Source organism: Emydura macquarii, unplaced genomic scaffold (assembly GCF_026122565.2).
Source record: "Emydura macquarii macquarii isolate MOO-44397 ecotype Brisbane River unplaced genomic scaffold, CSIRO-AGI_Emac_v2 contig_1644, whole genome shotgun sequence".
In the NCBI taxonomy this organism is placed as follows: Eukaryota; Metazoa; Chordata; order Testudines; family Chelidae; genus Emydura; species Emydura macquarii.
In genome coordinates, this window is record NW_027131781.1 from 23,323,486 (window position 1) to 23,348,085 (window position 24,600).

The window sequence follows — 24,600 nt, forward strand, 5'->3', positions numbered from 1 at the left end:
GGAGGTCTAAGTTGGATATTAGGAAAAAGTTTTTCACTAGGAGGGTGGTGAAGCACTGGAATGGGTTACCTAGGGAGGTGGTGGAATCTCCATCTTTAGGGGTTTTTAAGCTGCGTCTTGACAAAGCCCTGGCTGGGATAATTTAGCTGAGGTTAGCCCTGCTTTGAGCAGGGGGTTGGACTAGATGACCTCTTGAGGTCCCTTCCAACTCTAATATTCTATGATAACCTCCTGTATTAGCTTCTGCTATGAGCAGGCAAAAGTGCCTCTCTTGGGGCAATTACAACCCATTCTACCAGGGCGCAGGCCTCGTCAGCAGCTTTTCTGGCACAGGTGCCTATTCAGGACATATGCAAGGCTGCTACCTGGTCCTCGATGCACACCTTTGCCTCCCATTACACCATCGTTCAGCAAGCCAGGGATGACGCCATTTCGGCAAGGCAGTGCTGCAGACGGCTCACTGATGAACTCCGATCTCACCTCCACGCTACTGCTTAGTAGTCACCTAGAAAGGAGTTGACATGAGCAAGTACTTGAAGAAGAAAAGACGGTTACTCACCTTGTTGTTCTTCGAGATGTGTTGCTCATGTCCATTCCATTACCTGTCCCTGCTGTCAGAGTTAACGGCAAGAAGGAACTGAGGAGGTACAGAGCCGGCATGTGCATGGGGTTCAAGGGTTGCTGCAGCCAGCCCTACAAGTACTGCTAAGGGGAAAAAATTTCTGGTGACCATGCATGGGGGCACACACACACCCTAGAATGGAATGGACAAGAGCAACACACCTCGAAAAACAACAGTTGCAAGGTGAGTAACCATCTTTTCTGCCTGGAAAAAGGCACAGGAAAATGCTGAAGATGCCTGCAAAAGGGGTTTGTGTTCATTGTGAAAGTGATATTAAACTGAATTTTTCAGTAAAATTGGTGTGATTTTGCTAGCTATAGTTTGTGAATTCTGGTATCATGTTGATGGGAGGCACATGCATTTATATGCAACAACGTGCTAATTTAAGAGATGTCTTTTTGGTCTGAATCACCAGCTGTTCCAGTCTGTAGTGTTAAAAGGTTGACTCTTCGATAGAAGCTTGAAGCCTATCTAAGTATTACTGATATGTGGATGAAGTCATTTTTTGATTTTAGATAAAACAAATCAAGAGATGATCAAGGCTTTTTATGTTTTGTTCTTGTTACTCCTTAGTCTTTCTCAAGTCACATACCATCAAGGCTAACTGAAGTCTGTTGAGTTCCATTGTGATCTGAATGGTTACTCGTTGGCGTGGCAGTTATAAAGAAGGAGAGGTGGGCTGTGTTTCTGTTGAATTTTCAGGCTAGCTTGGCCATCAGCTGTACAATATAAACAACAAACAAAACTGCCTTGAGCTCCAGTGGTTAGTGCTCCCAGACAATTATATTTGTGGGACCACAGCCATGCCACAGGGACTCCAGAGATAATCTGACCAGTTTGTCATCATTATAGTAGAGGGATATTCATCAAATACAAATTCTTTTTGGAACAGCAGTTTTATTTTGTGAATTGCTGAGTCTGTGTCACCTTCTGTCTTCTTACTTAGTAATCTGAATTGTTAACCTACATACATTGCTGGAAGCCTCAAGGTTTTGATACACGTGACAGGTTAAAGCTCCTGCATATAGACCTTTATAAAATTTGAACAATGATATACATATATTTAAAGGCAAGGAATTCTAGACACAACTAGAGAAATATAAAAGACTATTACTTTGTGGGTAAATATCTCTGTTTTAATTTAAATCAGTTTCCTTTTTATGTCTTTTATAATTTTCCTTGATTTCTTTTGCAAACTAAGTGTAAAATATTATCAGATCAGAATGGAATCATTTTACAGCCACCTTGCACTCATGTTTGTTTGTAATGATCCCCTGACAGTCATCTGTGGAGGTTGAACTGAGGATACCTTGGTCTTAAACCGCAATCCTCTAGTACTTGAGCAGAAGGATCAGGACCAATCACTAAGATTGTGTCCGAATATCTAATCCCAAAGGTGGTAGCAGGTTCAATAAACTTCTGTGCTTGGACTAGCCAGCCGAGGGAGACAAAGCCATTCTGTGTAGGTTATATTCTAAACAGGCGTAAATAATTGTACAAGATGCAATACAATGAAGAATCGGGCTCAATGAATATTCATTTAAATTGAATTTAGATATTATACCAACTATATATAAGGGATGTGTGCACATGAGCACATTTTGACATAAGCTTCTGAATGTCTTCTCATGGCATTTACTATTTGGAAGAACCCTCTTAGAACAACTAAACAGGAACAATTAATGTGTATTGTACTGTAGCAATATGATTATAAGGGTCTTGTAATCAGATGGCATGACATGATGGAAGAGAATCTAAGTCTAATGAATGAAATAAATAATTTGAATCTGAAGAATCACTTTTTCTGAAGTACTGATGGCTTAGGGGGGTGTCAAAGATTTCCCCTTCATGTAAATTCCCACTCCCAATACAATGTTTTAATTCTCTTTCTCTTCCCTCCCCATAACAAAAAAAATCCCTAAAAGTATTAGTTTATAACACTAATTTTGTTCTTGGGGTATTGGATAGGGAAATGAGTTAGCCCTGGGTATTGGATAGGAAAATGAGCCCAAATTATAGTTTCTGGTGAAATGAGTCTTGTTTTAGAGGTATTCTGCCCACACCAAAGATATAATATTTAAAAAAAAAAGGCTTTTTAGGATTTTAGGCTTCTTGAGTTGGCCTAGGTTGCCAACTTTTTCTTCTATTTGTAATATATAGAATGTCTTTATTAATAATTTACTTACATTCCTCTCTCTCTCTTTTTAAAACTTATTTAAATGCTGTCTTGTAGAATGGTTGTTGATGTGTATGTACTTTATATCAATTCTACTGGGATTTTTTTCTGTATCTTATCACAAAGTGATGAATGAAATAAACAGAGCAATTTGAAGATCACACATTACGTGTAAAATCTTTTGTTTCTTCATTTGGTACATATAATATTTTGTTTCATTTCAACACAAAAATAAACCACATGTGGTGACCTTAGCTACAAGCCACTCCATTTCCTGGGCAGCTGCTGCTGTATGCTGCCTATCTGACAGACGAGGCTAGGTCATGGTTACCAGAGGACACCCTTATGGTCATAACCAAGTTGTAAATGTCATTGAGATTCTTTCTGAATGTCTATCACATGTGTATCACTGATTCTGAAGTAGATAAAATGAGCCAAAGATTCATTTGGGAGTTGGGACTCCCAGAAGATTACTTTTAAAGCAGAATAGCAGAAGGAGTTGTGACATGCATCCATAAGCAGTTGTAGTGATTTGACAGTTATTTAGCCCTCAGTTACTAGCCCTTTGGTTGAACTGACAGCACGCCTGCAAAGATAGTGAGGCCTGTTTCAGCCCCATTAATGTCGTCTTGAATGTGAGCCTGCAGTCTGGAAAATGATAAATGTTCAGTGATTGATGATTTTATAGTCCCAGGGGATTCTGGGTGGTTTCTGGTTGCTTTGAGCCTGAGCAATTTCCCCCCCTTGCTTGGGCCTCTGCTTTAAGTTTCTGTAGCCTTTAGTAAGAAGAAATTTTAACAAGTGAGTAGCCAGACACTTTAAGTTAATCAAAGTTTATACTGAATATTGTGCAAAAATTTGATTATGAAGCAGATGCAATTTTGATGGCAAGGTTACATTTAATATATTTCTGATTCACTGTAATCCTTTAAGCAGTATATATATGACCAGTCTATGTGGCTAACACCATTTTCCTAGCAAGGCCTTAATATTCTTTGAAAAAGATTAAAGCATTCTGATGTACATGGAAGGAAATTGAATAATTGCCTTAATGGAACAACATGTGCAGCCTAAACTTTAAAGGGTTTGCTACATCCATTGCTTGTCCTTTCCATGGTTCTTGAGCAAGCTATCAGATAAGCCAGTATTTCCTGTTTAAACATGAGTCACCTTTCCAAGCATATTAGGTTAGCTATACTAACATTAGAAAGAGTGCAAATAATCTTTTATTTTGAATGCTTGTTTGCAAGGCAGGTGGCAGAGCTGGGTTTCCCAGCTTAATCAGTTCTTGTAAGCAAACCTGTTGTAGATGAGCAGTGGTATTTAGTGCTTGATAGCACTAAAATGCCTATTAATCTGTAACCTTAATTTGGCCTTCAAAAGGAAAGCAATATTTCCTCTTCTCATTCACATTAATACATTTTCTCCTCATGCCAGACTTTATACCTTGTGCTTGTAGATGTGAACAGAAACCTTTAAACCCATTTCAGTCATAACTTCAGCCTAATTCATTGTATGTTTCTGGAGAAGCTATAGTGCTGTAGCTACAAAAAGATTTAAATACTTATATATTATTTAATTTTGGAAACCTTATCTATGGAGACAATTTATTAGGTTGAAAAATGATGCAGTTTCTTTTCAGATGGGAGGGGGTGAGGAGTCAAACATAATGAAATATGGGCAGAGTGTATTTTCCACAAGATATTCAGACCTGAAAGCCAACTTTATGATGAATTACCAATTGCAACTCTATACATTTAAATAGGAGAGTGTCATTACACTCAATTAGCAGGGCTGCCAAATAATCTGTTTAATACTCTGGTCTTTTTTTCCTTAGGGTTTTGCAGACAGCCCTCATTATGGTGATCACTTGAATGACAGTCGATTAGGGCCCCATGAAGGATTGTCCCCGACACCTTTCATGAACTCAAATCTGATGGGTAAGTAGGTAATTCTTTGCGAGTAGCCCCTCAAAGCCTCTTTGGTCAGAAAGACATTTTTCATCCCCTTGTCTAGGCCTGGCACGGCAAGCATCTGGAAGTTACTGCATTTCTCATGGCATCACTTTGCTATCGAAGTCTTTCTTCATAGAGGAAGTTGCACCAAAAATTCAGCTTTCTTAACACAGGGACATTATCCGTGATTTTGGAAAGAGGCTTAAGTGCCAATATTTTAGATAATTGATCTAGAAAGCTCTGGATAAACTGTGATTTCTTACAGTATGGAAGACCAAGCACTTGTAAAAACTTGTTTTCATTTTTTTCTAGGTTTTTTTGTTTTTTGTCCTGGAAGGAAATATAAAGTATTTATTGACTTAGATGTGTTTCTAAGAATTGAGAACAGTGAATTGCCTATTTATTGTAGGACGTTTCCAGTTAACACCGGACTGTTGTCCTTCTTATTTGCTTGCATGGTCTCTTTTCAAATTTCAGTTTCTTTGGTGACATTTGCATTTGATATCCTAGCAAAATTGAAATTGTAACATACGTTATAGATTGCTCTTGAGAAGCAGTTATTTATATACACAGAGTGACTCCAGCTATTACTGTTTCTATGCTTGTGGTTCCCCACACCCTCTGCTTTTGAAGCTGAAAACAATGTCAAAACTGCAAAGAAAGCGACACATTATCAGTGTAGCTGTTAAACAAGTTGTTTTTCTTGCCTGGACACCACTGTTGCTAGAACATTTTAATGTACTAATGATTGGTCTTTTCCCCCTCCCACCCCTGAATTTGTGGCCTAAAAACATCAATTTCAAATATTTACTCTTTGGCAGAGCAATGTCTTGGGGCAAATGCTGTCTAGTTTGTGCCTTTAAATTTAGAGATAGTTCTGTACATTTGCTTTGTATTTGTAAAGTTGACATTGTTGTACTCACGTATATTGTTTCTTGTGTATGTGACCTATTTTGTGATCTCAGTATTGTCCTTTTAAGACACAGCCATGGTAATCTAAATGGATTAGCTAAATCCAAATCCTGGTGGTCTGCAATTTCTTTTTGAAATCTTTCTACTTTGCTCTGTCTTTGTTTACTACTTTAATCTTCTGCAAAGTGTAGAAGTGGATAGAGTCTGATACCATAATGCATCTATTGCTACAAGCAGATATCCTTTTAAACCTTACTTATGAACTTCAGAATGTAGTAGTGTAGTGTGATTTTAAAATAACTGTATATGTATGTGAATACAGGAAAATATATAGTCCATATCACTTGATCAGTGGTGTTATATTTGAAGATGAGGGAAGCCAGTAAAGTTTGTGGCTTGATATTAGTGTGCTAAAGGAGGACAAAGATTTTCCCTTATTGTTTCATATAACAAAATCAGATTTTTTGCCTCAGGCTGAAAAGAGACAAATATTTAAATATATTTATAGCTTGAGCAAAACAACAATCAAGGGTACATATGGCTTGCTAGTCACAGATTTTACTGCTTTTGTTTGCTTTAGTTCTGCAAAATTATTGTATATAGCAGAACTAGATTTTGATTTTTAGTACAAAAGAGGGACAGACTTCATGTGTCCTCAGGTTTTGTTTTATTTTGAATCACCCATTTCCTAAACAATGTAGAATTTTAAACAAGTGGAGAAATTATTGGCCTTACTGTATCATCCTAGCTTTTCAGTTTTACTTAAGATGACTAGATGATTCTATTAAACGTAATGGAATTACATCATTAGTACAGTTTTGAGAAGAAGCCTCCATTGAGATTGCTTTGTAGGGGGAATTAAATGAGTCGTAAGGGGTATGCAGATCAGTCACTTGCTTGTAGCAGCTGTGGGCTAAAATATTTTTGTAATGCATTACAGCTAATGCTTCTCACTGCTTTTGCCTCCATTAGAGCTACAGTCTGTAATTTCTATCTACCCATAGGACAGATTCTAAAGCTCATCTCTATGAATGCATACCCCGACCCATAAAATAGTATTTAAAAAATATGCCAGCAAGATTACCTCTTTTGCACAATTCATGGAAAACAATTTACATTCACTTTGTTTGCATTGCAGGGTAGGGTAGGTGCAATTCTGTGTATCATACCTCTTCATCATGAATTTTAATTAAATCCTAACGAGTTGTTGAACACTAGAAGGAAATGAAAAAGTTACTTAAATATGGTGAAAAGAATTTCATTAATCAATACTGGTATCTGAATTGTTGGGCGGCTTTGTCTCTTACCTCTAATAACAATGAAAAATGAAAGCTTTCAGCTAATCGACTGTAATGTTAGATTGACTGCCTAGGTAACAATAGGTTGTTCTTGGTTAGGAGAGTCACCCAAATTGCAGAGCCATTTCACCCACAGAAGCCAAACCATTTTGTGAGCTACTGTAGTTAGCAGCTGGACGCAAAAATATGTGCATTTATAGCACAGGGGAAAATTTATTCTAAAAGGTTGCAGTTGAGACATCTTATGATTTGAGGAGGAAAAGAAGAGTTGCTCCGAGAATGTGAACTTGACATGCTTCTATGAAATATTTGAGTAGATTACAGGGGATTGTACTCCGAGATCAAAGCTTCAAAATTAGTGTCTATTATAGTAATATGACTGAAATAGTTAAAACTAGTAAGTAGAAAGAGCAAAATCATATTCCACCATTGTTGTCAACACTTAAAAGCATCATTAAAAAGAAAGAATTGTATGTCAAGGGAGTGTTGTTGTTTTGTATATTACATTCAGCCATAAGCATACTTGCCTGGAGAGATAGAGGATTATAAAGTGCCACTGTCTTTCATGATGGAGCTCTCAAACACTTTAATGATCTTGTACATTGAAAAAGAGAGAAATTTTGTCTAACAAGAGTTGATAATGATTCAATAATGAACAATTTGCAACAGAAAGATGCATTTCCATATTCATTTAGATATTTTTGAATGGTTTTGCAGAGGAAATAAAGCTATTATGTTGGATCGGTTAGTGTTCCTCAGTAATGAATTCCAGAATTATCCTGTTGATTTGTCAGTGTGAAAAAGAGGCCATTCCTTGTATTTCAAGTGAAACCAGTGAATCCTCTTGGCACCTCTGTATGCCATTAGTATCTTATAGATTTGTATTGTACAAAAATCAGACTAAAATATATGGGCTATAATGTAGCTAATCTTTGCTCATTCAACATTTAATGTTTTAATTACTTTTACATTCTAGAAAAATATCCATAAGAAAGTTAAGTTCTTTTCTCAGTTGTGAGAGAGAGCTTTGCAGGTGCAAGAAGAGGTCAGTTTAGCATTTGAATTGTAACAGTATAGTACTGTATGTCTATGTCCTCTCTATCCTCTAAAGCTCCTTGTGCTGAGCTGTTACTGACTCCACCAACCGGGAAGTAGGAGGAGGGGAAAAAAATAAAATCATCCCTGGAATGTAATCTCTCAAACACTTTGTATGATCTCTTTCTTCAAGCATGAAGGTCCACCCCTCTTCTGTGTCTGACGTTTCTGCTTCTCCTACCAAGGAAAAAGGCTGATGGCAGTCTGTGTCCTCTATCCTGTGTTGATTTGCACTGTTCCTAACGTTCCAGTCAATTACATGGGGTTGCATTTGGTAAGAGTCATCACAGAATTTGGCCACATGTATTCAATGGGGATGTGGGAGGCTGAACAGCAGGTCACCTAGCTGATATCAATGGTTCACAGTAGAGAAGGATGGGTTACCCTTTCTAGTTCCACTCAAATGTTGCATCCTTGGCCCCTGGGTATTTCCCTAAAGTTTCAGTGATGGTGATGAAAGTCAAAGTAGAAGAAATAGAGACTTATCCCCACCTGGACAATTTGTTGATTGGGCTGAAGTATGAAATTTCATGTGTTTCGGTCCAACAAGGTTCTCAGATACCTAGCTGTCCATGGGAATTTAGTCAATTGAGAGCAATCCCTCTTGGAACTCATTTAACAGTTTCTACATGTGGGAATGGTATTATGGAAGGCTTATAAAGGAGTTTTTTTCCCCAGATGTTTCTGGTGCTCTTGAGCTCACCTTGTACCCTCACTGGCATGAGCAGGATCAAGCTACTTATTGCTTACTGGTTCATTTTGTGGGACCTGTGACAGTGTACTTTAGAAAAGTGCATATGAGGACTTGCTCCTGCTCAATCAGTTACCCAGTCTCTCCTCCTTGCAAACTAGACTTTTGGCTCTTGTTAGGTACATTCATATCTCTATATGAGTAGTCTTGAGAGATGGGTGTGGAGAAGGAAACAATGAAATGCAGTTTGCTTGCTGGGATTATTTTTCCTCCTACATATGGAGGTGTCAGGGAGGGAAAAGCCTGCTAATTTGAGTTATAAAATGATGAGACTTAAGATCAAAATAACTTAATTGTTTTCAGTAGCACCCACAAAGTGTTAGGTGCTGTATGAACACAAAAATAAGCATTGTCTGAATAGATTAGTCTAGATGGGAAAGATGTATTGAATTAGTGAATTATGATCCTGTCAGAACCGACTACAGTCCCTTCTTGAGGAAATTGCTGACATTAATCTGATACTAGAATATTTAAGCACTGTGTGGGATTTCTTAAAGATAAGGTATTTTGTCATTAAATGTCAACAGTGATGATATCTGAAGAGAGATTGAAATACATATAAAATAACTAAAAACAGCACCACTTATCAGGTAGAGAGTGGTATATTTGGCTTTGTTTCACTGCAGTTTCCTCAACTGCTGAATTACCTGGTACTTGTGAATCACTCAAGAATGTATCATTAGGAGTAGCAGAATTACTAGGGTTTATAAGGTATTTACTGTTGCCTACTTTTTTGAGAGGGAGAGGGAAAGCTGGTGTCCAGCTTCTTTGGTTCTGACTTTGAATGTGTTCATTAAACACAGAGAATACTGTAAAAGGATGTAGATGGCGCAGTCTCCAAGATTCAGTGAAGCCAATTACCATGGTGTTTTAGAAAGTGCAGTCAAGGTATCTACAGATGCCATTGTGTGTGTCACTAATTTAAATGGGTGATCAGTAGACAGTGGAGCTTGGATTTATTCTGAATTTTTTTAGATGTCATTTAGCTATCTTAATGGACTTCTGATTGTCTCATTCTACAGGTTTATGGGCATGGTAGTGTTGGCACCATTCTTGATTGCTTTACGCTTCTGCTGCCAATGTGTTCTTTCAAATCTATGAAATTAGTATACCTAATTTTTATTGTAAATCTGTGCTTTGGCTTACAAAGATTTAAGCACTTAAGCAACCTAGTAAGAATAGCGTGTTTTTCAAAAATGAGTCTCAGGTTGATTTGGAACCAAATATGTCAAATAGTAAAAATCTCTGTAACCTTTTCTTCTTTGGTAGCACTCCAGCAAAGGCATTATTTTTGAGCAGGTGATGTAAGCTTTTTTTAAGCTTACTTAGTAAAAAATTCTTTTTTAGTAAAAGCCCTGGTAGCTGAGTTAGTGGTGGCAAAACTTTTTAAATTGAAAGCAGCAATTAACATTTGAATGACAATAGGTAGGTCAAATCTAGAGTTCTTACACAGTGCTACTTCATGAAAAGTTCACTGAAGTCAGTGGAAACTTTAAGTACTGAGAGCTGCAGGACTTGGGCCTGGTACTGCAAACTGTTGCTCATCTGAGTAATCTTTGCGAAGTCAATGAAATTGTTCACGTGAGCAAGGACTACTCACAGTAAAGGTTTAAAGGACTGAGCCCTTAAATGCTTTAGTGTGAAGAAACTGAAATATTATTTTAGCTAAAACTAAAATGTTTATTTTTCTATTTACATATGGTATAGTGGTTTTATATGCACCATTGTGTTATATTGCTTGTTTAATAATTCTACAGAGTAACAAAAAATTGTCAATTCCTCATTTAATTGTTGAGGCATCTTCTTGTTCATAATGGAAAAGAGATTGAATTCTGTTTAAGGCTTAAATGAAATCAAGGAGTTTGTTAGTTTCCAGTTAATTGTACATTTTACATGTTTCTGTGCCCCAACCTAAAGACTGTGTTTAAACTATCATGTGGCTGATTTTTTTTTTAAATTTCCAATTTTTAAAATGTTTGAAAATATCTTAAATAAACACAAAATTTCCAAGGTTCTAGCTCTTAAAAACGATATTGTAATGATTCATAATTGGCCATATTTGACCATCCTATTTATTGCTAAATTAAAGCAGTCTATCTGCCGTCTGAAGGATTTGAGAGCTGATATGATGTACCATATCTGTTGATACAGTTAGATTTCTTCCCAGGTATTAAATGAATTCTGCTCACACCAAAGAATTGCTCTCATCTGTTTTTAATTTTCCTTTCATGAAAGCTAATGGGTTTCAGAGAAATTAAATTACACAGTCATTTAGTGACAGTGCTAAGTGCAGGGCATTTTTACCCTTGGGTTTTTCTGCACAAAAGCATGTGTTAAGCTTAGTTTTCCTTTCTAGTTACAGTGATATTGTAATCAAATATATTTTCCAGTCTTTTTTAATACAGTAGTACCTGGAGGCTTTCTGTTAATGTAGCAGAAATTTATATTCTCTACTCAATCCCCTGGAATTGTCATTTGTAGCAGGTGCCCAGCCTTTTACTCCCCCTTTTGAGATTCTTGGCCTCCTCCTAGTTAGCAGCTGTGGCAATAGAAATATCAGTGATTGTCATCAGGTGGTGATCAGGTGTGGAATCTGTTAGGTAGACCTTGCAGGTCACAGGTGTTTGGCATACTGTCTGTCTGTCTCTGGTACAGCTGCTCATAGGAGTCTTTACACTAGGCTAGCTTGCTGCCCTCAGCAGTTTAAGGATACTATTTTTTCATTTTAAAGAGATGATGGAATGAGTAGGTGCTGAATATGCAGTTGTAGCTACGTTAGTCCCAGGATGTTAGAGGCAAGATGGGTGAGATAATATCTTTTATTGGACCAACTTCTGTTGCAGACCTGAAGAAGATCTCTGTTTAAGCTCAAAAGCTTGTCTCTTTCACCATCAGAAGTTGGTCCAATAAAAGATAATACTTCACCCATCTTGTCAGTAGGTGCTGAATAGCTTTTGTTTGGAATAGTGAATATACAGATGTAAATATACTGAATGTACAGAATATACAGATATGCTGAAGGGGTTTGGAATGTTTTAAATTACATATGCTTAATGACTCAAGTTGGTGTAGTACAATTATATTAAGGTTTATGTGTTACAATCTATGTGTTAATGTTGGGAGTACATCCTGAACTTTTTTTGTTCAAATGCTCTGGATTCAAGGACTGTGAAACAAAAGTGAGCAGTCTCTGGCTCCACAAAATTTGATTCCCTTGCGTTGTAGGCCAGTTTTATAGTGTGCTATAAGGACCTGATTCTGCAAACACTTTTTCACTTGTCCCACTGATGTCAATACTTGTGCCCACTAAAATATTTTAATGGGAGCATGGAAATGAATCATAAGTCTCTACATCAAAATAAATTCCCCAGCAAAACTATATGGTGAAATGTTGCACCAGGACAAAAACAGCCTATCTTCTCGTGGTTCATTCATGATACCTCAATATTCTAACAATCTTTTAAAGACATCAGTCCTAGCAACATTAGAGTTGTTCCAGTCCATTGTGGAATTCTGAATCCTGGCATCATGAGGGAGGTAATGATAGAATGTGTCATTGATTTTATTGTATAATAATTATAGAAAAGAATTTGTATAGGAGACTTTGTTAATGTTGGAGCCTCTCATATGAAATATTTTGAATTGCCAATCTAGGAATTTAAATGTGTAAAGCTTCATATAAAAATTAATACGAGGAGTATATTAATTCTGTTAAATCTGGTTTGAATTAAAAAGATTAATTTAAAATTTTGGTTCTAATTAAGGTTAATGTAGTCTAATCTGCTCCAGGTAAATTATATTTCAGTAGTAACATAACTTCATTAATCCTAAGAAGGAGAATAAATAGTACTTGGATGAAAATTTTAAATCTTGCATTTCCTCTTTGTTACAACATGTCAGTTTAAGTGGCTCTAGGGTATTTTTATCTGTTATGAGGCTCATCAGTGCATGAAATGCCAAAAGGCATATTTCTCTCCTGTGGCTCCTGCCATCCCTGGGCACTTGTAGATGTGTCCCAGTGCATGGGATCAGCTGGGTGAAGCTGTAGGATTTTAAATTTCAGTCTGTCTGAGGGTGCCATGCTCCTTTCTAGCGAGAAGGGAGGAGGGGATAATTTTTTTGATTGATACTGGTGATGTAACTTCCCCAGGAGGCGGTTGCTTAGAGGTCTACATAACTATTATCCTTCCTAATAGAAGAATATGTAAAGCTTACTGGAAATTCAACAATAATTTCATAATTCTTTATTATGTCTTGCCTTTTTTTTTCAATAAAGATGTTTTGGTTTTCATCACAGGTGCATAAAGTTCATTTACTTTTCAGTCTTTATTTCATTTCATTATTTTTCATTTTCTTTGCATGTTTAGTGCAGCCTGTCAAATTCCAACAGTCCAATATTTTAAGTATTTTAGCCAAAGGGCTTGTTGTACATGTAAAGTTAGTGCGCAGCAAGTTAGGGTGTGAATTTACAGTGCACTAGCTATTCTGTACTAACTCCCTGCATGGACACTGTGCCCTAAGAGTCCCTTCGTGCACTTTAGCCTACTACACTTCAAAGTGTTCTAACTAAACTTCCTGAGGGTATTTGTAGCGCTCAGTGAAAGTGTCCACATGGGGAGTTAGTGCAGAGTAGTTGTTGCACTGTAAATTTACAACCTAGCTTGCTGTGCATTAGCTTCCCATGTAGAAAAGCTCTTAGATATTTTACTATGGCAACCTTTTGCCATTGGTTAATTTATGATAATACAGGAACTGAAACTAAAATCTTGTACCTTTTTATTTTTGTTTTGCCAAAGTAATGCTGTTTATGTCTTGTAGTATAGTGACAATTTGCATTAATATAGTTAGTTGTTTCAACACTTCATTTATAGACTCAGTTTAAGTGAGCCAAACATTTGCAGCAGGCTGAAACTGGACATACAAATTCCTCAGGTAAGGGAATAAAACACATACCGGCCAATTGTGGAAGTCTGAAATAAGTAAATGAAATAAATTATAGGAAACTTACTGATGTATGTTGCATTTTGATGCTGCCAGTTAAAATAAAACAAGACAAAAAAATCCAAACCTTGTGAACAATCTCTTCCAATGGCTCATTATCACTTCCCCTTACGTCTTTTAGAGCCCTTGCAGTGGGGCTATTTGCATGAATGAAGACTGTAGGATTGGCCCCTCAGAATTATGAATTTCTCAGAGCGCGGACCCTGTGTTCTTAATTGTCCCAAAGTGGTGTACATAGCAATAATGCTATATAAAAATACTTGCACTTTGTTTTATGCTGTGGATTAATTCTTGTGGGGAAATCAGGAGGAAATTAATATTTTTCTTTTGATAATTATTAAAATATTTTATTATGAGACTGTTTTATGCATAAACATGTACTTTTAAAACTAAAGCATCATAATATTTAATGTCTTCTTAATGCTGTAATTGACTTATTGAAAGGTAATGGTTCCAGAGGTCAGTGATCCACACAGCAGGAAACATTTTTATTAACATGCTCAACATTCCACATTTTAAATAGTCTCAAACTCATAGGAGTATAACAAATATTAAGCTTCTCTAGCCTTTCAGGTTACTCCATTCAGTTAAACAAACTCTCACAACAGTAAACAAGGGCATCTTACAAGATCCCTCAATATGGTAGGTAAGGATAACAGTATTGTGACTCTTACAGTGTGAGCTCATCTTCTGTCATGTCACTCTCTGATACACATGCGTCTGGCACTAGGCCTAAGATATCCTAACAAATTTTTTGGATTTATTTTAATTATAAAATCCAGACAGAGAACCACTTTGTCTTGAAAAACATGAGCCCTGTTCCCTTTAAATATTAGAGAAGAGCTCTGAGAAGCTCTTCCAAAGAAATACTTTAGGTCACACTTTCAGGTTTTTATTTATATCCTTCTTCCTCTTCCCCCATCCCCAAAATTATTTTTTGTGTGTGAAGGCAAGTTGTTAAATAATTTCAGTGGGAGAAATTGGACATTTTACATTAAATTTGATTTCAGTTTGTTTTATTTTGGTATTTTTTGCGATGTTAAAGGTTGGGAAGGCAAGAAAAATGATAGTGTGTTGGGACCGCTGGCCTTAATGTCTTTAAGGGAAGCAGTGTCCTTTAAAGATGAAGTTAAAGAAAAAACAGTTAAATGAAGGTGGGATGGAGTAGGAGCATTTATCATAGAAAGAAGTTGATGTAATACAGTCAGTAATTCTTTCTGTAACTGCATAGGAAGACGTTATGTTTAGTTAGATTGGGAACCAGGGAGAACTACAGGGACCTGTCTCTATCTATTGGCCTCAGTAAAGAATCCCTTTTCTATTTATCACAAGCAAGTCTTGCCTCTTTATTTACCTGGAGGGACTGTAGAGCTAACAAACCTGTTCAAAATCATCCTTGCATCTGCTGGCTTGCTAAGAATATCTCAGATTCAGTTCCTTTTTCCTTAACAACGTTGGTATTAAAAGACTCATTGCAACCCATAGTATCTGGTGTCTCAGAACAATGCCACCTGGGGTGTATTTGTGAACTGGGATGTGCAAGACAATTTAGTTTGGCGGGGCTGGACAGGAGGTTTTGGGGTTTTTTTTAATCATTTATTTTCGGAGAGCTTCCCATACCTTGGTTAGTGATGGGGAGTCTGTACAATGATCTGGGTAACTCAAGTTTTGGAAGAAAGGGCCACAAACCAGAACTTTGGATTCAGATGTTGAAAAATTGGTTTTTGAATTTTGCAGCTCAGGCCCTCCCTAATTTTAATCTTAATTCCACAGATCAAATTTAATAAATATACTGTACTACCATAATTAGTTTTTACTATATGAATTACAAGGTGGATGGCTACCTCCTCAGAACCACAATTCTGAACAATGAAGTTCCTTTCAACACTGGCTATTTTCATTGTTACATTGTATTCAAAAAGGGGCAGGAGGAAGTAGGCTTATGCCCAGAATAGAGCAGTGATATTTAGACCTGCCTGAGTTAGTAGCAAAAGACAGAATAGTTCATAGACACAGAGAGCAATTATATGAATTCAAAGAAATTTGGATCCCTTTTCTTGATACATTGGGTAAAGATGGCAGAGGGAGCTCAAATAATGCCCTTCCCTTTTTTGACTATTTGTATATTTTATTACCCCTGCCCTAAGATGTTATTTCTTTGTGATATTGTCTGATTTTGTATTGTGTGGTCTTGCAGCTTTGACAAGTTATAGAATTGCGCAAGTTATAGAATAGCTGAACAAACACCTGGAAGCCAGCAGTTGTATGACCAGTTTTTTATTTCAGAGAGTTCAACATTTTAATCAGTTATTTATTTACTTATATATTTGCTGTAGTACCCAGACACACTAATCAGGATCAAGGCCCTATTAAGTTATGTAATGTGCAAACACAAAGGTGAACTCAGTCCCTGTTCCAAAAAACTTACAATCTAAGGAGACAAACAACCGTTGAAGGACTGAGGAGAGGGAAACAGATATGTAGTTTATATATGATAAAGCTGTTTCTTGGCAATGTAATTACATAAATGTTGACTCTTCCCAATGTCTCTGGAGCCCCTCGCCATCGCACATTGACTGATTTCTTGCTGGTGTGGCTGAAGTGGGTCTTGAAGATTTGGAGGAGTAGAAGGGAGTAGCTAAACAGACCAGTTTAGAGGGAGTCTTCAGTTTGCATGGGTTGCATGAAGGAAAGTGCAAAGACATCCTTGGGAGAATCAGGCAAGTTGGAATAGAGCCTGACTTCATTAGTGGAGTGGAGTAGGAGAAAGAACAGACTGAGACAGGTGACCTGATCAGTAGCAGCAGGATTGTGAATAACTTTGAAGGTTAGGGAAAGAAGCTTGAACTTGATCGTGTTTAAAAAGGTCTCAAAGTTAGGATGCCCTTATTTGTAACCTATTTCTGCAACCTTACCGTTTTGTCCATGCATGAGATGAAAATCTAAAAGTTGCATTTGAAAGATGTACCACACTTAGATTTAGATTTACACTGTTGGGTTTAGATTTACACTGTTGGAATGTAATTGACTGCAAAATTCACAGAAGAGTGCTGAGGTCTGCTGGGCTTTATACAGCCCAGAACAAACATTACTCCTTCCATCTTCACAGAATAATATCATTAGAAGAACTTTCATTTTTAGATATACGCTACATGATGAACAAAGTGGAAATATCTCTGTGGATTTTAGAGGATAAATACGTATAAACAAATGCTTTCGTATTTGCAAGTTGCCATTAAAATACACACTATGTTAGATTGTGAGGAATATGAAATATTCACAGTAATTGAAGATGCATGTGGATTAGAGAATGTGGCACTCTTCCTTCAGTTGTGAATAATTTTAATCGTATGTTTCATTGTGTTGTCAGTAACAGAGAGGCCAAACCTAAGTTAGTGCATGTGCAGTGTTGGTGGTTAGATGACTTTGGGATCTTTGCTTAGCATCCAATAAGGAAGTAAGAGGGTGAATCAAGAAGGACCACTACTGAATTTTGGAGTTTGGATAGAATTAATGCTTAGAAGCTGGTCTGTAATTAAGCAGCCTTTGCAAACACTACTTTGGGAGTTTAGCTGTCCCCAAGAGCCTACTAGTGGCAGACTGCAGTTGGCTGCCACAAATTCTTTATCCTATAGCCGACCAAAATTTTTTGTCCTGTACTTAAATTGCAGACTCTTTGGGACGGACTTTCTCTGTTATATGTTTTCTCAATGTCTAGCATGAATGGTGTTCATAGGAGCTACTGAAGTATAAATAATATAAGACATCTTGCTATTTCTTTCTTTGATTTTGTTGGACACTGAGAAGGGGATGAACCATAGGCTTCAAGAGTAATATATGGCTTTTTAATGTTGTTCCAAACCTCAATACTAAACTCTGAGGTCAGCAATAAGTACTTTAGTGCACGACTGATTTCAGTCAAAAGAGAGAATTTTATCATGTATATATAGTGGCAATTTCTCACCTATATAAACATTATAAATAAATGTATCTATAAAAGTCCTGTAAAACAAGTGTTGTCTTTTACAGTTTTAAATAGGGTCAAATTCTGTACTCAGAAAAGTAATTTCAACACCCAGTGGGAGTTCATATGCTTATTAGAGGGCAGTGTTCTTTTGTATACAGATGTGTGTAGTCAGACAACTAGCATGATGTGTGACTTTACAAATCAACCAAGAGAGCTGCCAAATTATTTTCTCTATCATTCCTTACCTGAAAATTCTTTGCTTTTAAGCTTTGGAGAAGATTTTTATTCATAGATACAAACTTTTTTGTTTGCTTTTATAAAAATTGTTTTACATACCAAATTTTAAATAAACATAGATCACTGACTAAGATCAGAACCAAAGCGCCTAATTTAGAGGAACTCAGCAAAATTTTACATTTTTGTCTAGGATAGTCAGCATTGTTAGCTAAAATGGTAACTCAGTAAAATGAGGAGCAAGATGTAAAAACCTCAAATGAGAGAATCACAAGTGAGAATTATTTTCCTCTGTAGCCGGGAATTCTATGGTGATAAGATCTAGTAATATACTTTACAATGTAACAATATTTTAATTTTCGTCTCCTGTGATTGACTTTTCAAGCTTAAGGTAAATGTGGTATCTATTATGTTTTGAATATTGCTTTATAAACAGCAAACAATAAAACCTACAAGCCACACATGCCAAGTACTTGCCGACATCTGAGTTTGTATTGCAGTTGCATATACTTACTTTTGATCAAGTGCACTTTAAGATCACCAGTTTAAATAATTGCTGTAAATGCTTAATTTAGGATGCATTATTACATTGTTTTGACCAGAATACTTGTCTGATTTTTAGATCAGTTGGGTATATTTAAATAAAAAAGCTTGATGACTTGCCTTTGTGGCTGCTGGCAGTATTTCCTGAGATTTTATGAGAGCTGCTTTTATGCATGGTTGACAATTTATAAACAGTACATATTTTTTAATTTTTGGCATTTTAAGGCAGAAATCAACTACCTTATTTTGTACCTTTGACAGCTATTTGGCATTCTCCAGTGTGTACCATAGTAAATAATGGATAGTAACTATTTCTATAAAGTAATTTTTTAACACTTGAACTATTAGACTACAACTATATATTTAGAGCTACATCTTTAGAAAAAGAAATGGTACAGTTTTGCACCCCAGAAAAAATGAAGCATCTATAAAGCTGAATTTTCTGCCTATTACCTCCATTGTTTTGGGGGGTAGAAAGGGGATCACTGCAGCATTATTTCTCAATTCAGAAAAATCTCTGTAGTAGTCCAGAGCTTAACATAGTGAGAGAGAGAGAGAGTAGCTTATTGTCCATGAGTAGTGTTAAATATTTGCAGAATTCCAGAGTAAAACCACTGTAATTGTTTTTATTGATTTATCTCATTGGCACAATAATAGGGTGGTAGAATACCACAAAGGAATATGATTTACAGAAGAAGGAATAGATAGCCCATGTGACTTTCTTAAGTTTATATCCATTTTATGTGAAACATGTTTACATTTGAATTGTATATACACATGCAGTCATACCTGCTTTTAGTAAATAGACTTGGAATTGTGTAGAGAAATGTTTGACTCATTTTGTGTCGTAGAACAAATTTTAGCGTACAGAGATCTTGTGTATTCAATACAATAATCAATTCTAATTGATGGTTTAGTATTGAAAATGGCGTTGCTTTGAATAGGACACATTTTGGCAATATGAAGAAGGCAAGCTTCACTGCTGATTATAACTCCTCCCTGTCTCCATTGTGTTCTTTCTAGGCACAGATACAGCCTAGTCCCCTGGTACAGACATACAGCAAATGCCAATATAAACCTTTGCAAATGTTAAATAAAATAGTAAACTGAAGGGCGGTGATTCATTAGGGAAAAAAAATGGTATGATCAAATTAACTCTTATTTCTGTTAACCTGTGTTTTAAAGTGTCAGTAACTGTTCTCTTGATGCTCGATTTTTAATGTAGGTGTTGCAATGGAAGCTGAACACTCAGTTGCCCTCCTCCTTCCATTGCCTTGATAGGCAATTTTTTTATATGAGAGGTTTTTTTCCACATTTTTGTGCTTCTGTGTAATAATTCTATGACATCAGTCCAATTTATTATCCTCTTAACTAATTGCCATAACCATCAGTAGTAGAAAATGATGTTCACCTTAATTTACACAGAAACTGCCAACAGAAGCATCTGGGCCTCAAATCTATTAAGTACAATTTTATCATAGATTTTTACTTAGTAGTTTAAACTGTGTTTCTGTCCCTCAGATCCACTTATCTGAACCAATGGACTGTTACACCTCAGCAGTTCCATCAGGCGTACAGCCAATTGCACTTCGGGATTTTTATGCCTCTACTTGGTTTCCTTTTTTCCTCAGTTTTTGTTCTTTTTTTACTGTTGTAGATAAGCCTGTCATCACACTGCAGTGGAGATGTTTCTAGAATCTGTTGCTGTATCTTAGATATCCAAGATTAAGAGAAATTACGTTCCAAGTACTGTTGATAAATTGTATAGTCAATTGCTTGAGCACATTTTGGTTCATTATGAAATATATTCAAGAGACCAAATAGCCAATGTCAGTCAGATTTGTTAATGTAGTACAGGAAAAAGTTTCTATATGATACCAGTCTCCAAGAAGCCATCTTGTGCAGAGATGTTACATTCGCTTTATGCAGAAGATGTGCTCCAAAGTTACATATTTCAGCTGGTATTATTTATATGATGATTTTACAGGTTACACATCTCTGTACAGATAATTAAAATCCAACAATCAGCTTGTCCAAGTTCCCTAATTTGTTCTGTTCCTTCCTTATCTTTGTTTTGGATATTAGCATTACAGGTACTCATCCATGAAGGTACTTCCCCAGCTTGTATTAAGACACAGAATGAATGTATCTTGATTTTGACAAGTTTCCTATCTGCTTATGTCAAATGCTTACTTCAGCAAATGGAAGGCGTTATGGAATACTTAGCATAAGGGAACAGTATAGGTATAGGCCAATTTAGGTTAAATCACTGTTATGATATTTCTGCTTAGTCTTATTGGTGCTTAATGCATACATATGTATAGTGAGGATAATGCATGTTATATATATAGTGCTAGCATATGTTAGTCAACAGTACTATGATTCAGGCTTGACACTATTAACTCATTGCCTGGTCCTTCCTCTCTCGACCACTTCCTAGATCCACCACTTCGTATATTCTTCATATGAAAATGATGATGAAGTGCTAAGTGGGATTTGGAGACACAGAATCAAAATGTGCTAGGTGCTTTTCAGTCACCTGATCTGAAGACAAGGTTTCACATGCCAATGGCAGCGCAGGGATGATTATTCTTGGGGGGGAAGCATTGTTACATATTAGAGTTGTGAAGATCAAGGCTGTGTGGTTTTTCTTTGGTCTCAGAAGAAAATGAGAAACAAGTTGGTAAAATGAGTCCTAGGCCTGATCTACACTGGAGCTGGCAGTCGATGGGAGATACACAAGCTACATAATGTAGCTTGCATATCTCTCGTGGACTTACTTAAGCAGCATCTCCACTGCACTGTGTTGATGGGAGACGCCCTCCAGTTGATGCAGCCTTACTCCTTTTCGGGGGGCAGGGGGAGGCTTGTGGATTAATGGCATCGACCAGAGAGAATTTTGGGAGCAATTGAGTGGGTCTCCACAGCCCAGTCAATCGATCCTGGTGCATTGATCCCTGCAGCCCTGATAGTGTAGACATACCCCTAGTAATATGTTGTCTGTCGTTCTTTTTATGAAGAGTTAGCGACTGTGGTGACTGGACAATGGAATTGTAACTGCCAATCTAGAAAAGACAGTTCAAAGGCTAAAAGTACATTTTCCTGGTGGGCCACTTCAGTATAAAAGCTGTTTACCTAGGCTACAATTTATTAATACGAAGGGAATGCAAACCACATATTGAAAGTTCCTCAGGGCATTTTTCCTGTAGAAGTGCAAAGTGCAAAATTAATTTTTTGTTTTGTTTTTTGTACTAAATGGTGCAGAAATCCAGTATGTGCAAAAGTCCCAAAGGGGAAATCTTTATGGTTCAGTTTTTTTCTCTTATGATCAGGAACATAAGAACAGCTATACTGGGTTAGACCAATGGTCCATCTAGCTCAGTATCCTGTCTTCTGATGGGGGCCAATGTCAGGTGCTTCAGTGAGAATGAATAGAACAGGTAATCATTAAGTGATCCATCCTGTCAACTATTCCCAGCCTCTGGCAAACAGCAATCCCTCCCTTTCCTGACTAATAGCCATTGTTGGACCTATCCTCCATGAACTTACCTAGTTATTTTTTGAACTCCATTATATTCTTGGTCTTCACGACATCCTCTGGCAAGAAGTTCCTCAGGTTGACTGTGTGTTGTGTGAAAAAATACCTGATATTTCAAGGTCCAACATTTTATCACTTTTAGAGCTTGTCCTCTTGAGTCAGACTTTTGAGATGTACAGTACATTCTATTCAGAAGGGCTGTTCCCCTCTGCTGCAATATGTGCTGCTCAAGGCAGGAGTCTTTAGATGTCAGTCCATCTTGCAATACATAATGAATCAGTCTTTGCCCAAAGGTTTATCTTCCACAGAGCTTCTGGTGATAGCTCTGTCTCCCTACGTCTTGTGCTTATAGGTCCTGTCAGACTATTTGCTGTGTTGTAGTGCAGCCTTTATCACATTTGGTCTCCACTTGCAGACAGAATAGGTGCATTATAAGTACCTGTATAAAAGAGACTGCAGACCCAAATTAAAGGAGAGAAACAAAGTTTTCCCTTTAAAAAAGACAATGTGAATTTAAAATTCGTACTTGTCTAAAATTGTTTATTGAATTAATTACAAGAAGCATATAAGATACTTATAACTGAAAGGGATAAGGAGAGTTTATTAAATATTTTTCCAGATTATTTATTTTGTACAATTAACAGCAATTTTTGTGTACCTGGTTTCACTTCTCCCCCTGTATAGTCAGCTACTTTCCTCTCTTTGTGTCTTTAAAGTAGTGGGTGTTGGTGTAGGTGAGATGGGGGATATGGAATTTAAAAATACAGGAAAACCACAGATATTCGCAGGGAGAGTCATGGGAAGAGACATTGCCAGAAATTACTCATATTCAACTTTTTGCTTGAAACTGGCTAGCTATCAAATTGACAATGCCTTTTTAAGGCTATAGAAAATAGAACTCACTAACCTTTGAACGCTCTTGTTTTCTCTCTCTCTTTTTAGGTTTTCCTGTTGTCTTTCTCCCTCCCTCCTTCTTCCTCAAATAAAATGCTTTTCCCTCAGCCAGTAAGGAGTAGTGTCTCTTACCCTTTATTACCGAAGCAAGTTCTGTTGTCAAGGGTTAGGGAGGAAGTTGGCCAGATTTTTCACGAGCAGAGTGATGACTTCAGGTGGGGTGGGGTATGGCCTGTAATTACTAGATGGGTATGTTTCATTTTTTCATTTGGGCTTTGAGAGTAGGGAGTGGATCATATGATGTTCTAATCTTCCCTCCCTCCCCCCCAAGTATGCAAATTTTGGAAGTGTTTACCTATTCACTTTCAACTTGAAATTTCTCCGAGATACCCTTGCCTCTTTGCTCAGGAAAAATATATTTTTTGCCAAAGGACATTGACCTACATTTTGAGAATAATGAAAAGTTAAAAAAAACAAAAACAAAAAAACAACCCTCACACTTTTAGAAAGTATTTGCATTTAATTATTAAAGACCACTGCTGTGTTGTATTTCTTAGACTTAAGGTCTGTCTCGTGTAACAAAGAAAGCCCTCCTTCTGTTGTAGTTAAGACACACTATTTCCTTATTTTAACTGAGAAGGCGGAAGAGCAACAACTCTGAAAGTACTTGTTGGGAGTGCCACATATATGTATAAGTACTTCAGAGCATAATCACAAACTGTGTCCTATTACCATGGATCAGATCCAAATAAGAAAAATGTGTGAAAATTAGATATGTAAATTTCACATTAAAAAAAATTAGAAAAAATGAACCACTTTGTGTTTTAAAAAGTCAGAACAAATATTATTATTCATAAGCAACTTTACAAAAGCTTTATTGATGAGAAAAATATTTTAAATTTAATCCCATTTTACAGTAAAGAAATGAAGATGTTTAATCAATAGACGATAAAATCTTTATGCATCCTAGTTTTGGGATATGTGTTTCTCATTAAAAATACATTTTTTAAAATTCTTAAGTACTTGCCTTTTTTTCTCTTTTTGGTATCAAGAGCTTTTCTAAGTGTTGGAAATGCTTAAATTTATACATCTTGTGAAGCATAAATGGAGAAATATTTGAAGTTTATATCTGATATTATAGCCGAAGGTACCGTGTGATTATTTAGAAAATATTTATTTTGAAGTTGAAACCAGTTATGTCTACTAAAGATTTAATATTTCGTATTCCTGTATACTGTAATAAATTCAGTTGTGAAAGTTCAATTGAAATCAAATGGCTTTCTGCAAACAGCTGATATGAGGGATCCAGTTAGGCAAAAACAAAATGAATATTCTATCTTGGCCCTGTAGAGATAGTTGAGTAATGATACTAGTATCGTAGACAAATATGATAATAGATGAGAATTAAATACTAGCTTGTATCTGAACTTTGAAGTTCCAAATTTATCTGTCTTTATACGCTTCTTTACCAGTAAGATCATAGTGAGTAGCTTAAACTATTTTCAATAGCACTATAGATTTATATATTCAGCTTTTTGCATAGCATATTTTTTTATATTAGGAATGTAGAAATCTTGCACTTTGTTCTAGGGTGGTTGGTGCAGATATTTCTTC

At 36.5% G+C, this 24,600-nt stretch overlaps 1 protein-coding gene across 23 annotated transcripts in view; it reads left to right on the forward strand.

Moving 5' to 3' along the window:
- The window catches only part of TCF12 (transcription factor 12), a 273,293-nt gene that overhangs the window by 110,960 nt on the left and 137,733 nt on the right, over positions 1 to 24,600 (forward strand). For all 23 annotated transcript variants that reach the window (XM_067555900.1, XM_067555916.1, XM_067555903.1 and 20 more), the window contains one exon: positions 4,636 to 4,738. In XM_067555900.1, coding sequence (XP_067412001.1) covers positions 4,636 to 4,738 — 103 coding nt within the window. The remainder of the gene's footprint in view (positions 1 to 4,635; positions 4,739 to 24,600) is intronic.